The sequence below is a fragment of the Scedosporium apiospermum genome (genome assembly GCF_000732125.1).
Source record: "Scedosporium apiospermum strain IHEM 14462 chromosome Unknown SEQ_SAPIO_0112, whole genome shotgun sequence".
NCBI classification, from domain to species: domain Eukaryota; kingdom Fungi; phylum Ascomycota; class Sordariomycetes; order Microascales; family Microascaceae; genus Scedosporium; species Scedosporium apiospermum.
In genome coordinates, this window is record NW_015971813.1 from 28,531 (window position 1) to 42,569 (window position 14,039).

The 14,039-nt window shown below is 49.2% G+C and overlaps 2 protein-coding genes and 2 pseudogenes across 2 annotated transcripts; 2 read left to right on the plus strand and 2 right to left on the minus strand.

The window, feature by feature from the left end:
* Positions 1 to 59: 59 nt before the first annotated feature.
* SAPIO_CDS7883 lies at positions 60 to 2,168 on the minus strand (annotated as a pseudogene; the record flags this gene model as incomplete).
* Positions 2,169 to 4,508: 2,340 nt separating this feature from the next.
* On the plus strand, positions 4,509 to 5,753 carry SAPIO_CDS7884 (annotated as a pseudogene; the record flags this gene model as incomplete).
* Positions 5,754 to 6,410: 657 nt separating this feature from the next.
* On the minus strand, positions 6,411 to 8,388 carry SAPIO_CDS7885 (uncharacterized protein; the record flags this gene model as incomplete). The annotated part of the gene is made up of 5 exons (XM_016789656.1): positions 6,411 to 6,610; positions 6,686 to 7,126; positions 7,211 to 7,405; positions 7,556 to 7,746; positions 7,874 to 8,388. The coding sequence occupies 5 exons, from the start codon at positions 8,386 to 8,388 to the stop codon at positions 6,411 to 6,413; spliced, it is 1,542 nt and encodes a 513-aa protein (XP_016640687.1).
* A 2,843-nt stretch (positions 8,389 to 11,231) lies between these two features.
* SAPIO_CDS7886 (uncharacterized protein) lies at positions 11,232 to 13,917 on the plus strand (the record flags this gene model as incomplete). Its single annotated transcript, XM_016789657.1, has 16 exons — positions 11,232 to 11,498; positions 11,598 to 11,687; positions 11,735 to 11,842; positions 11,917 to 11,987; positions 12,053 to 12,163; positions 12,217 to 12,243; positions 12,297 to 12,339; positions 12,400 to 12,442; positions 12,498 to 12,588; positions 12,642 to 12,655; positions 12,882 to 13,287; positions 13,372 to 13,413; positions 13,467 to 13,513; positions 13,582 to 13,643; positions 13,708 to 13,838; positions 13,893 to 13,917. The coding sequence occupies 16 exons, from the start codon at positions 11,232 to 11,234 to the stop codon at positions 13,915 to 13,917; spliced, it is 1,578 nt and encodes a 525-aa protein (XP_016640688.1).
* Positions 13,918 to 14,039: the final 122 nt, after the last annotated feature.

Sequence of the window (14,039 nt, forward strand, 5' to 3'; positions counted from 1 at the left end):
GAATGTGGTACCGATATCAATAGATCTTAAGCTTAAAAGAACATGCCGGTTTTTCCCAATCACACGTTTCCCTCCCTAACTCCGTTGACAAATTCCGAAATCTCCGGCCGACTCAATAACTCCGCATAGCCAACAAGTCCCTCTGGCTCCTTGTGTAATATGGACGATTTCGTCGACTGCCAGAACAGAAGCATTGTCATGGCAACCATTACTGCGACTATACCTGCCAACACGATAGCGATCGGAACGTTAACCATGAGTCTGTTTCGCAGAACCAACTTTGTCCCGTTGAGAGTGGTCGGTTCCCCCGGCTGGAAAAGCACCATGCTCGAGAGGGCGGCGAAGATGGTGGAGAAGAGCACTGACATCGAATCCATGAGTATTTGCGAGTCGAGCGGCGACGCGGGATTGACTCGATTGGCGAGTGCGTATATATCCTGCGCAAATTCGTTGCCCTCCAAGTCCCCCATCGGGTTAAAGCTAGTGGCTGAAAGAAGATTGGTCTCAAAAAGGTTCCAGGTCAAGAAGTAGAATGGGTTCGAGAGGTCCGATGGGACAAAATCACTGAGAACGGTAAAGTTGGGATTCTTCGATGCTCCGTACACCACAGTCAAGTTCCCTTGCGTAATCCAGTAGGAGGGGATGCAAGTGACGAACGACACATTCTGTGGTAGAGAATTAGACTTGTTGATCCCGGAGATGAAACCAATCCGACTTCGATAGCCGTCCGGGCCGCATGTACGGTTCGATCCGGTCTTGACGAACATCTTGTAAGGCGAGTCAACTGAAGTTCTCCAGGACAGTAGGCAGCCCCTATCTTCAGTGGTAAACACGAAATCGGATCCCGACTTGACCACGTTATAATCGGAGGCATGGATGATTTGGCAGTCGAGATTCCCAGAGTATCCCGAGGTCGTAACCGTCAAATTGGCTTGCTCCGGAGGACTGGTGGCAGGGTAGAACGGAGCGAACGCGAACTCGCCATAGGTCCAGGTGGCCGGTGAAGCATCGTAGATTTTGGTAGCAGAGGCAGTTTGGAAAATAGGTCTGAGATCAGCATCACGTTGTAGGCTATATGCTAACCCGTCGAACGCGACTCTGGATATGACTGCTTCGGTATTATTGAATGTGAATTCTGCGTCGGTAAAGAGGAAGGCAGACAGTGGGATGCAAATCACACTCCAAAGCAAGGCCAGGAACATGCTAATTCCGAGGATGATATGCCCCCTGCTGAGAGCTACCATCCAGCCTCGAAAATTATTGTATCCCGCGTAATCCAGCTTGGCACCAATTACTGCTTCCTGGCGCTCGGCTGGATTTAGTTCGGTGCTGTTTTGCTCAATACCGCTTCTCGCTTGGCCATTCAATGGACTTCCGGGCTTTGCGGCCAGCTTGAGAACCGGGTTGAGCGAAACAAACGGCTGCCTCTCCACCGATGCGTCCACGACAGATTTCCACACCATGCCGTATATCGCCATGTACAATGTCGGAAAGAAGTTCCACAGAAATCCCTCTGTCCAGAGTGCCTTGGCCAAGGCCGGGTGGGGCTCAAGAAACCTAGGCACATCGGCGACAGGTGCAAACCCAGATCTGGTGCTAGAGATAACAGACAACGTACAGATCGCAGCGATTGTCCCTAGTTGTAACGACAACAGAACACAAAACCACCAGGGCTTCAGTTCCCATGGAATCCAGTGACCCTCTTCTTTTTCTTGTGGCGGGGATGGTGTTGTGGCCTCGGGCGTTGTTCCGGTTACGCTAGGCTGGCTCTCTGGGGATTCCGACGTCCCAGTGGTGTCGGGTGAGGGAGAAGCGGTCGCGTTGCAAGTATCCGAAGAGAGAACAGCACTGGGAGTTGGCGGACCTGCTGTGCCTGCTGTCCCTGGTTGTGTACCTTCACCATCCAGCTCTATTGGTGGGCCCGATGGGCCATTCTGCCCAGCCGAGGCAGCTCCGGTTGCACCCGGCGTTAAGGCCTCAGGACCAACAGACGGCGAGGAAGTGGCGATAGCTTCATCTTGATCACCGTGTTCTATAGTTGCTTCTTGGTTATAGCCGGAATGTAATAGCTGCAATTCGTGCTGTTCCACGGGAGTCTGATTGCGCGACTCATGTTGCTCTGTCGGTATAGAAATAGAGGGCCTGAGAACCGCGCCGTGAGCAGCCATTCTCAAGGTGTAATTGCTTTGGGAAAATAATCCGGGGCTGTTTGTTGTGAGGTTGATTCGCAGAGACAGCCCTTGTATGTCAAGGACATTGGCGATATGGCCATATTAGTGCCCCGTCGTGGCTAGTCGCCATGGAAATATTGGCCCCTTCTAGTCACTGGGGCACTTCTCTCCTTTCTGTTGAAAACCGAAATCTATTCCCCTTAGAGCGACCTAGGGCCTTCTCAATGGTTGCCAAAATTGGTGGTGTGATTTCTCTACTAGGCATAGGCAGGGGTGTATGCCACGCCGGAGCCTGCTCCAAGTTGGTCATCGCACAGCTCACGATGGGATGCTTAATGGCACCAGTGGCGTTGATTAGTGAGGGATAAAAGCCGCAGACCTGGAGGGAGTAATCATGTCTTGCTAAAATTAAGCCCAAGAGCTGAATGTAAGGCGATTTACTATTATCGTACGGTGACGTGAAACTAATCTTAGGCATGGGTTCGATGATCGATATAAAAATTCAAAAATTCTGGTGAACGATGATCCAGCGACCGTTGAAGTTACCGCCTCCGATTAGCATGGTAATCCTATTCGCAAAACATTAGACTCCTTTAACTCAATATCCCTTACAAATCCTTACAATGAACGAAAATATATACTTCATTTTCTCAGTGCTTTCGATGCTCCTAGCCTTCGTGACAGGCATCGAGATCCCCAGCCTTCCTGATGCTTCGAACTGCCTCGGAGGGGTCACTGATTTCAAAACATGCAACGTCTTCTTTAGCAAGTTGGAAGAATGTGCAGGATCCACGAGCAACGCGCAAGCTGGGGGCTGCATGTGCACGCAAGAATTCATGAACAATTTACGCGAGTAAGTCTTCAGACGCCATTTGATGAAACTGAGGGCGCGACAAACTAAAGAATATCGGGCTTAAGATGCCAGAATGAACTCCGGACATGCGACCAAACCGAAGCCTACGATTCCAACTTTGACTCTATCATGAACATTTGGCACACAGCCTGTGACAGCCAAGTGGACTTCAAAGTCACAACCCCGGCACTCACCCCGCTCGCCCAAACGTTTAATGCGGACAATTGCGAGACATACGCGACTATTTGCGAAAGTGCTGTCTACGAATCCCAGAAATGCTCCAGCTCGGCCACTGCGTCGATTAATTTCTTGTCGTGCGTGTGTGATCCAGAATTAACGTCGATTTACTCGAGATGTCAGTATGATGGCAATGTGTCATGCGCCTTGGAGCGGGGGAGGACGGAGGATATCCTGGGATTTTCTGTCTGTCCTTACTTTCAGAAGGGAGAGGTATGCGAACAAACGTCCTTTCTCGCTTCCCTTAGACGAGACTACTGACTGTATAAACTGAAGCCCTCGGCACCAGCAGAAGTAGTGACATCAGCTCTAGAAGTTTTCTCGTGGAGTAGTGGTGGTGATGTGGTTGGCTCACCCGAGACGACACCAGATCCTGGAGCGGTGGTTAGTCTTCCAGGGGTTGGCCCGGGGTTGACCAAACGTCCAACGGTCCCAGCCTTCACATCCACCTCTCCAGGGTCGACGGCGGAGACGGGCAACGCCGACTCTGGCGCTACTCTCATTGGGGCATCGTGGCTGCCCGTATCATGGGCTGTTATTGTAGCTGCTGCATGTGTTTATGGCCTAAATCCCGCTCTCTGAAGCCCACGGCAATGACACCACTCTTAGGAAGCCAAGAGGGGATTTTAATTAGTTTACTTTTCTTCGCGACAACCATCAATATGCAATAAATCCTCGAACCTACCTCGCGCCACAAGTCTTATTATCTGAGTAGTCATCTTCTCTGTTCCACGTGCCATTAATGCACGATTTGCGATTGAGACCATGAGAAGGGACATGACGCCAGTGAATGACATCCACGAACCCTCTGATTGGATAGTGTTGTGTCAATATTCAATATTTTAAGCCACAGAATAGCCCTACCCGAAACGTAAATTTTCTCGAACCACTGAAGCGGAACGTCCTGTCAGAAACGGACTCAACTTCAGTCGAACATGAGACGTCGAATGATAGCTGAAAACAATCGATTATTCGCGGAATTAAAAAATGTGATGTCGTGATGCCAACTAAATACCTCCGCCGTGGTGCAGGCAGGGTTGATGTGGTTTCCAGCTTGTATAAATTGAAAGCGTGCATCATGTCCAGCACACTGACGTAGTGACTGTTCGCCCAGCTTTTCTGCAGCCGAACCCTCGTTTCATAAAGGCATTCTTTATTTTTTATTTTTTATTTTTTATTTTTATTTTTATTTTTTTACCGAATCATCAGACTTGTTCAATTAATACGTACAAGCAAGTTTGATCGCCATGCATTATCTTTCCATTTTCATTGGCCTTCTAGGCCTCTGTACAACGGGCCGGGCCGTCGTATGCACCAACACCGGTAAGTTGGACACTAGTAATGGTGGCCGCAAAATCGCTTTCGTCATCGACAACTCGGGTTCCATGGTTGACTTTGACCCGAACGACATCCGGCTCGTCACCGCCAAACTTATCAACGACAATCTCGTCAGTCCAGCCACTGCGACAAGCGAAAAACGGCCGGATGAGGCGGCCGTTGTCAAATTCTCTGAATCTGCCGAGCTGCTGTATCCGCTTGGGGACCCAAGTGGTGCGGGCCCCAAGATTGACGAGATTACATTCCCGGATGGCGGGACTTCTATCAGCGACGGGATAAAGGTTGCACTCGACGAGTTGTCCAAGTCCGGCGAGAGCTCATTATCCGAGAAAGCGGGAATCGTGGTGTTTACGGATGGTTTACCCGACAATGGAATCCCAGAAGATTATCCCAAGCTTGTTGAAGAGACTGTTAGCCAGATCGAAAGGGCTGGCCGTCTCGGTGTCCGTGTCTCATTTGCCTTTCTCCGAGTGGCAGACGTGGATCAAGAGCCCGGAATCCTGCTGGCCTTAGTCAAGACGGGCGGGACACCTGGAATCCTCTCCGATGCTGACTCTGTTTCGCGGGTGACGGAGTTGTTTATCGATAATGGCCTCGTCGGGAAGTCAAACCCTGAGGCCAAGGTACATGCTGTACCGGATGTGAGCATCGTTTCTGTCCTCGACAAGACCGGGCCCAACACCTTCACCTATGCGGCGAAGGCTGGAGAGACCTTCAACATCACAGCCAAAGGCATCTATGAGACGATCCCTATCAAGCTTACTCTGAGAGATGGAGGAGAGGTTAAAGCCACTGGTGGAGATTTCGTCGAGTACACTGCAGAAAAGGACACGGAAGTTGAAGTTGTAGTTGAAACGGAGGATGGGTCTCTGGCCGGGCTCTTTGAGCTTTTACTCAGGAGCACCAGGGATCCATGCGAAATCGAGCAGCCAACCACGGAGACGCCTGATACATCAACACGAGATACGGAACCAACTGCAACTCAGGGATCGTCTGCTCCATCTGTTGTCCCCACTCTGGCGCCAACACACACTAAGACTACACCAACTCAGAGCATTGCAACGGTGCCGCAGGCTGCTGGTGTGAAGACTGCTTTTGACCCAGTACTTATGGGTGCTTGCCTCCTAACCTTCGGATGGTGGGTCGCGTTTTGAGCAATATCGGATATTACGCGAAGGACGTTGTTGATTATATGATGACAGTAGTTGGACAGTTGTTCAAGAAATGAAGAAATGGAAGACCGTTGCAGTTCATAATTTTTAATGGCATGCCTATACACCCTGCAGTATATTGCTGGAGAGAGTAACTCTCTTCTCGACTCCCCTCACTCTATTCAAATCCCCTCTACAGAATCCAATTTCCCCCGCCGAATTGTTCCTCCAGTAGGACGGACCCCGTAGTGCCTAGGAACCATGACTAGTTCATCGCTCACTAGCTCGGCGAAGAATTAAAGCTCTTCCACTATTAAGAACTGACGTCCAACCTTCCGTTCAGACACCTCTCTAAATGCACAACAGAGTGGGTATTCTATTGAAGCCTGGGCGGTAGGTCAACAACATGGCTCCTAAGGATTTCTCAAAATCGATGGCGTAAATAATGTCATCTAGAATTGGAGTTCGCATACATCCTTCTGATGTCATCTCATGATGTGCAACTGTCCTTGATCCTTTTCGCCTCCATGTGCGCGGCCAACAAGATGATTCCCTCTATGTGTTCAGCAGACCGATAAACGAACCATTTAACTCAAGCCTTTGTGTTGCAGGAAACGACTTGATCGCTGATAATGCTAGATCTTAACATTCAGCCTTTGGCTAACCCATAATCTTCAGCTTTACCCTAGTACCGTCATCCTCTAACCGAGCATATGTCGCTTTTGCGGCTCTCTCCATTTCCGCAACCGTCAAGATGGGCACCTCGTCCCTTGGGCCATTGTCGCTGAATCCATGATATAACACCGCCGCCTGCGAATTCTTCCATAGTTCTTCTTTTCTAGTTCTCCAGGCAGTGGCTACTAAAAATATCAAAGAAAACAATAAAAATACCCCTGGGTAGATTGCGTATATAATGCGCATCTGGAAGAAAGCACCCAGAGTCCTAGCTTCACCGAATTCGGAGGCATTCGATGCGGCTCGTATTCTATTTGTCGTGAACTGTGCCACCCGATCTAGAAAAATGAACATTGTCTCGACGAGGGGCTCATCGACCCCCAGTTCGAATTGGTCGACGAGACTAGACCAGAACATCTCAGCTTTCGGGTTTGAGAAATCCAGTTCTCTAAGTTTCTGAATGGGGCCATCGGGAGTCCAGCCGGATGCCATGTTTAAGAAGAGTGTCAAGAGTTGTTGGAGTCCTCTATGGGCCGACCGCTGTATCGTGTAGTTGCAAGGTCGGACGGTCCCATTGAAGGTACAGGTAGAGGGCTCAGCCAGATGAACGTCATCGTTCGGCCGGCTTCGGATGTCGAACAGGGTCCGGTTATTATGTAGGAGATATTCGCTGGTGGACTTGAACGTTCCTGTTGCGTTAACTACGAATCTTCCATTTGAAAATCCAACCCAGTAAACGAGGCACTCTGCTGCGTAATATTCTTGGTTGTAGAGAGCAATCGCACCTACATGGGCCAGGACGGCCAGGGTAGGTTCCTCTCCCTTAAAGGAACTATTCTCCGGGATGCTTTCATTGACACTCATCGCCAGTCTTGCGTAGACAGGATCGTTAAACAAGGACGTAGTAAACGAGGTGGCAACGTTTCCCGCCTCAGATATGCCGTATTCAAGGAGCCCCGGCTTCCTAACCACTCTCGTATCTGCTTTCCGACACCTCGGTGCAACTCCAATCGTCGAGTAATTCTCCCATGCACAGTTTGTTGTAGGGCACAGATACCATGGCAAACTCTCTGTATTTGAAGGCGAGTTCGGAAAAGATGCCCATCCAGCTTGTATTGCACTCATCATACCAATATCGGTGACGGTCTCATTGGGCTGAACTCCGGGGTATTCATATCGATTTGAGACTGCGAGGACCGCATTTGGATCGCCCATCGTGGTGTTGCTGTAGAATCTGTTGTGCGTCTGAACTGCGTTCTGGAGGAAGGGTCCGAGGAGGATTGTGCCGAGGATGATGATGGATCCCACGGAGAACATGTGGCTGCTTGTCGTTTATTGTTAGCAGGCAGGACTTTTTGATGTCTTCACTTCTCCTCCTCTTCCCTAATTTTGAAACACCGTTGTCATCGATAGCTTTTCCTTCCTCCAAGATAGGAACAATAACTCACAGGGCCGTCCCAGACAGAAGCTGGAAAACGCAACCCAAGTATCCTCGAGTTGCCTTATCAATAACTTCGAAATCGTACATTGGACGCGTCCTCCGAAAATGGTGCCATTTCAGTTGCCCCATCGCCGACAGGACAGGATAGAGCATTGCCCCCCTCATTAAGGTGGCCAGGAAGGAAATGGCAGCTGGCAGTGTCTTGAAGAGACCGGAGATAGGACCATTGTCAGCCCATGTCTCAACTAGCTTTCCATCGTACTTGAATAAGAGCCAGAGGAAAATCCCGAAGAAGGCCCCGGCGGCCAGAAAAGAGACAGTTTCCCAGATCCAGCAAGAGGCCAGAAGGACTAAGACGGGGCGCAGGAGCGAGCGGTCCTGGTAGATCACCACATCGTGCTTATAAGGCAGAAAAGGATGAACTTGGGGTTCAGCGCCATGCAACATGGCTGTTGGTGATGCCATCGGCCCAGAGTCGGCGGTGTGCGACCACAACTCTTCTTCGTGGTTGTGAGCTTGCATTTGGGGCTTGGGGGTGGCAGAAGATTGATCATATGTAGCTGCGAAAGAGGACAAGGGTAAAATCCGATAATTAATATTTAAATCGCGCCTGAGGCGACGGTGTCATACCGTCTGGCGTCAAAAATACAAAAATGAAATCTTCACGTGGAATATCACGCGGTGCTTCAGGCCTCCATTGTCATCTGGCCCATCGCAACTGACTTGTGTGTTTCACTGTGGCGAGCTTCGCCCCAGAATTCCCAAACTTCATCCTATCAGGCAGGTTGGGTGTCATTGCGTGAAGGAAGGCTGGATGGCTCAGCCACCGTGCTGAATTCGGGCTTGGCTTCTCGTTACACAACCGTTTATGGTAAACCCTATTAATAGTGCCGCCTGACGACTCAAATAAAGCGCCAGTCGTCATCACCATTACCTAGGCCTACCATTCTCACCAGTGAGCGGTCGGCGGTGTCATCACCCTCCCGCCCCGCCCCGCCCCAGCATCGAAGCTGATGCCCACCGCTCATGCCAACCTTCCAAAGTCGTAGAACCCAGTTCCTCGGGAATCCGACCACTCGGGAGCTTGGCCAGACCGGCTATTTAAGAAAACCACCGTCATTGAGTGGCGCAGGTAATTTTCCAAACGCCGTCTTAATCCAAGCTATCGTGCCATGACAACGGAGAATATGGCATATGCCGCCTGTGCTTGCATTCACCCTTGGTACGTACGCTCGCAGGGAGTAGAGTAAATCGCAACATCTTCGTCATACTCATCCGTATACCATAGTCTTGTGCGAGAATACAGTCCGCACAACCAAATTGTAAGAATTATATCTAACCAATTTAACATCGCCGCCAATCTAATATCTAGCCCCTTCTCACTACAGGAGTTCTGTGCCTAGATTGCGAGGGACTTATCATCGAACGGCGTCGAAACGAACAGTCGCAATCGGCCCCCTCAGACCGTGCGTCTCAAAAGTGGGCGCAGGAAATAGGAGGCAGCAACCATTCACGACGAATCACAGGCACGGTATGATTTCCAAGGAAAGCGGTCCACTGCCGGCGATGCCCATTACGGTCACGTCATTACTTACGCCTATGGGGACAGTCCGGCAACGGAGCCCCAAGGGCACGTCGGACAAGGGGCGGGGGGTAGAAGCAGGGGTTGAGTGTGGTGTGGGGCTGTCATTTTTGCATATTGCGGGTCTGTAAACTGAACGCGGTGCTGGAGTCTCTAAACTAGGTCCCTCTTTGCTGGCACGCTTATCATTACTCACGATGTCATTGGTTACTCTTGTCTGTCTTCCACTTTTCTGTTGCCTTCCTGGTTGAATCAAGACTAACTTACTGCAAGTCACTGGCTTGGCGACATCCCAGTGATTGTATTCTCGGACCTTCCTCGGCTTCCTGACGCTCATCTCTTGGAAGGAAGTCAACATCTATACATGCATAGTGAGTTCAATATGTTCAGTATATTGCGATGAGGAATATAATCAAGTGTCAAAAGGCCTCACGAAGGGTGAACGAAGTCGCCTTCTGGATGGTCCGCAGGAACTAGTTATTAATTAGATTCTCCACAAAAGAAAACTGCGCTGAACATGATTCAAGACGGGGTTGTTACTAGCTGCGCCATTTTTTTATTCCTAACCGTAATGCCTATGCTTGTACTTCCTTTCTTGCTTCTCGCCTCAGCTGCAAAAAAGTAAAAATCAAAGCAAAGATAGACGATCTTACCTCGCTCTGAAAATCATGCTCTCGTCGACACGGTGGTTAGAAACAAACTCCGATCCAACCCCCCAGCCATCTTCACACGATAGAAATTGTCTGGATCTCAAAATACGTTGAGGCGTTTGAGTGATTCGCTCAGGAAGCAGAGAATACTGTGTCTTAGCCATATCAACGAAAGTCGGTTGATACTATGTAAAAGCGTTTGGAACATATGAGGCTGAACTTGATTTGGTGATATGATAGCGCTACTCATTGTAAACAACGAATAGCTTTAGGACGGCTATTACTTCTTTACATAGTAGCCGTCGAGCGTCGTCTGAGACTTTTTTTATACCGTTGTGACGAATATTTCAGCAAATATTTCTTCCGAGATTTTCTGATCTATTGCTTCGTGCAGCTGTCAAGTTTTAGATAGAGTGGGACTCCTTGTACTTTCCCAATGTAAGGGGTCCTCCGAACTACGTATGATTATTCACTCTGTCAGTGATTGAACGAGGTTTCTGACGGGGCATCACGTAGGATCACCATCCTGGCAGTCCACATTTAATCTAATTCGAGGGCAGGAAATTCTGAGGGGTATGTCTCGATCCGGAGCACGGCAGTTGGCCGCTTGGCTTTCGAGCCAGAGAGTGGTAGCAGGTTAATGGCAGCTGTACAAATGAATTCTACGTAGGATTTCAAAATGCAGTATCGAGCATCCTGGAGCCATCAAAGAGAATGGCTTAATAATGTGATGCGCGACATTCGGTTGTCAATGGCGAAAAATGGCGTAAGTTGATATCCAAGTGGCGTAAATCACACACGACGTTGCGTTGGTGGGGTACGCTCGTGTTACAGTCTCCTCGGAACGAAGAATCATCCCGGTTCGGGCATTCGATATTACCAAGAAAACATTCTGTCGCCATTTATCTTCAGATGGCCAAGGAATCCAGGAGGGGGGCATGGGGGTGAGCATGGGGGTCTTTAAGTCTACATATAAGCTTTGGTTGCTTCTGTAGATCCCTCTCTCGGTGTGTGATGCAGTCTACAGACCTGGCGTGTGTGTGTTTATGAGCCGGCATTTGTAGGCCCACTTACCCATCGGAGCAATTTACATGAAACCAAATCTTTATCTTCAGTTTTGGTAGAGAGAGAATATGTCTGTCCTGAAACCAATCGTTACGCCAGCGGCCGTCGAGTCGCCGACACCTTCCGACGGTGCCAGTCTTACGTCTCAAGGAAAAGTCGACGATAAACATCTAAGTGACTTGTCACCACCTCCCGCACCGGCTCTAGCAACCCGAGAGTCTGAGCGGATGGAAGCAGCACTTGGAGATGCTATCCTACGGCTCTTGAGAATCCGGAAAGGCCCAAAGGGGGAGGAATACGATCTCGATGCGGTGGGGATGAATTCCGAGCCTGAGGTACGATCCAGCAACTGACTGTCTTAGATTGCCACACAACCCAGCATCTGGGATTCTGAAAACGTAGAGTAATATAAAGAAATCTACATTCATCCGCAGTGGGAGAACAAGGATGTCTTCGACCCGAATTTTCGCTGGACATGGAGGGAAGAGAGGGCTGTTCGCCACAAAGTGGATTGGAAGATCATGGTAAGTAAATTATCACACCAAATAAAAGATAGTAGCTAACTATTTAGGTTTGGGTCTGTATCATGTTTGCTGCTCTGAACATTGATCGAGGCAATATATCCAACGCCGTTTCTGACGACATGCTTGATGATTTGGGTCTCACTCGGGTTGACTACGTAAGTCCGCGAATACAGACTCCTTATTTGATTAAAACAGCCGGGGTCTTCTAAAATATTGACGCCACAAATAGAATATTGGGCAAACAATATCCCGAGTAGGCTTTCTCGTTGCCGAACTCCCATCTCAGTTGATCTCCAAACGGTCAGTCGGCTCCTACTGCCACAGGAACCATCACAAAAGCTTATCTGACTTTCAAATCGCCATAGTATTGGCCCCGACATCTGGATTCCTATCCAGATATGCATCTTCAGTATCATTTCTGCCATGCAATTCTTCCTCAAAGGACGAGCTTCGTTCCTCGCTACCAGATACTTGATGTGAGTGTGCTCGCCATGCAGGCACACAAGCAATTTTACTCACTACTAGTCAGTGCCACGTTCCAAGGTGGTTTCATCCCGTAGGTCTTCCTTATTTCCGGTACCATAGGATCTTGTACTAACGCGTGGCTAGTGACACGATCCTCTACCTCAGCTACTGGTACACCGGGAGAAGAGTAAGCATATTTCCTGAGAGCTGTAGGATACTTGGCCCCAGCCTTTGCTGACTTCAACAGCTCCCCATTAGGCTGGCCTGGTTCTGGATGTCTTCCCAATTAGGTGAGCAGTCGACATCACAATCCAACTTGGAATACTGTTTCTAACTTATGACCAGTCGACATTGGTGTCGGCTTCGCTGCCGTTGGTCTCTTATCAATGAGAGGGATCCTAGGATACGAAGGTTGGCGGTGGTTGTTCCTGATCGAGTGAGTTATAATTCCCCCGAAGTATATGACCGTCACTAACATCAAATCATTAGGGGTGCTTTCACCTGTAAGTGGAACGCTTTCCCGTTAATGTTGGGAGAGGCTGACGTTTCCCTTCAGTCTTAATCGGTATTGCCTCATTCTTTCTCATGCCTCAATCTCCGGCTCGGACAAAGAGTTGGTGGAACCCTAAGGGGTATTTCACAGAGAGAGAAGAAAAAATTATTGTCAATTCAGGTTAGCTGCGTAACGAGATGGACCTAGAAGCAAATCATATCTGACCCTATCTTCAGTCATTCGAGACGATCCCCAAAAGGGCGGAATGCATAACCGACAAGGCCTTTCAGTGAGGCAGATATGGGAGTGCGCAAAGGACTACGACATGTGGCCACTTTATGCTCTAGGCTTGTTATTCGGCCTACCGAAGTATCCGATCGGCCAATACCTAACCCTTTCCTTCCGCGGTCTAGGGTTCAACGTCATTGAATCGAACCTGCTTTCGATTCCGAATGTTGTCGGTTCCAGTTTGAACATGTTACTCATCACCGCTATCAGCGAACTAGTAAACAACAGGAGTTTCGTGTCGATGGCCGAGGATGCTTGGCTGTTGCCTTGTTTTGCAGCTTTGATAGCGTTGCCGGACCCGATCAACCCTTGGTCTTATTTCGCAATTGCGACAGTGCTTTTAGCGTTCCCATAGTGAGTACCAAACAAAGTGGGGAATTAAGTTAAGCAAGATCTAATGAAGTCCAGCACGCATCCTATACAAGTTGCTTGGACCAGCAGAAACGCAGGTTCCGTCCAGAACAGAACCGTCTCTGCCTCGTAAGCCGAAGGTTACAATTCTGGCTTATTATTAAACTAACCAAATTGCCTAGCCTCTACAACATGTTCGTTCAAGTCAGTGGCATGATTGGGGCGAACAGTAAGTCTATGCATCCGTCGAATTTGTGCAAGTATAATTGCCAACCAAGCCCATAGTCTATCAACCAGAAGACTCGCCGCGATACTTTAAAGCCAACAAAGGTCTTCTAGTCATCTGCATTTGGATGTGTGTAAGTTTTTGTCTCTTACTGTGTCCTCTACTCCTCATATATCTCGAACTCACGGCGTCTTTAGGTCATACAATACCCTGGCACATACTTTTACTATCGATGGAGAAACCACTCAAAGGCCAAGAAGTGGGATGCAATGACGCCAGACGAGCAGGACAACTATATAAAGACGACAACTGACGTGGGTAACAAGCGGTAAGTTGCCCAACCCTATCGGCGTATGAAGCATAAAGCTCACTCATGTCCTAGGCTTGACTTCCGCTTCGCTACGTAAAGGCGTAATTGGACAGGCAAATATTGAACCGGATGGTAGGATGTCGGAGACTATACGCAAGAGGGAGGCCAGTGTTCTTGCCGAGTACTATCATGCAGTGCTGGATTCGCATCACTCCCCCG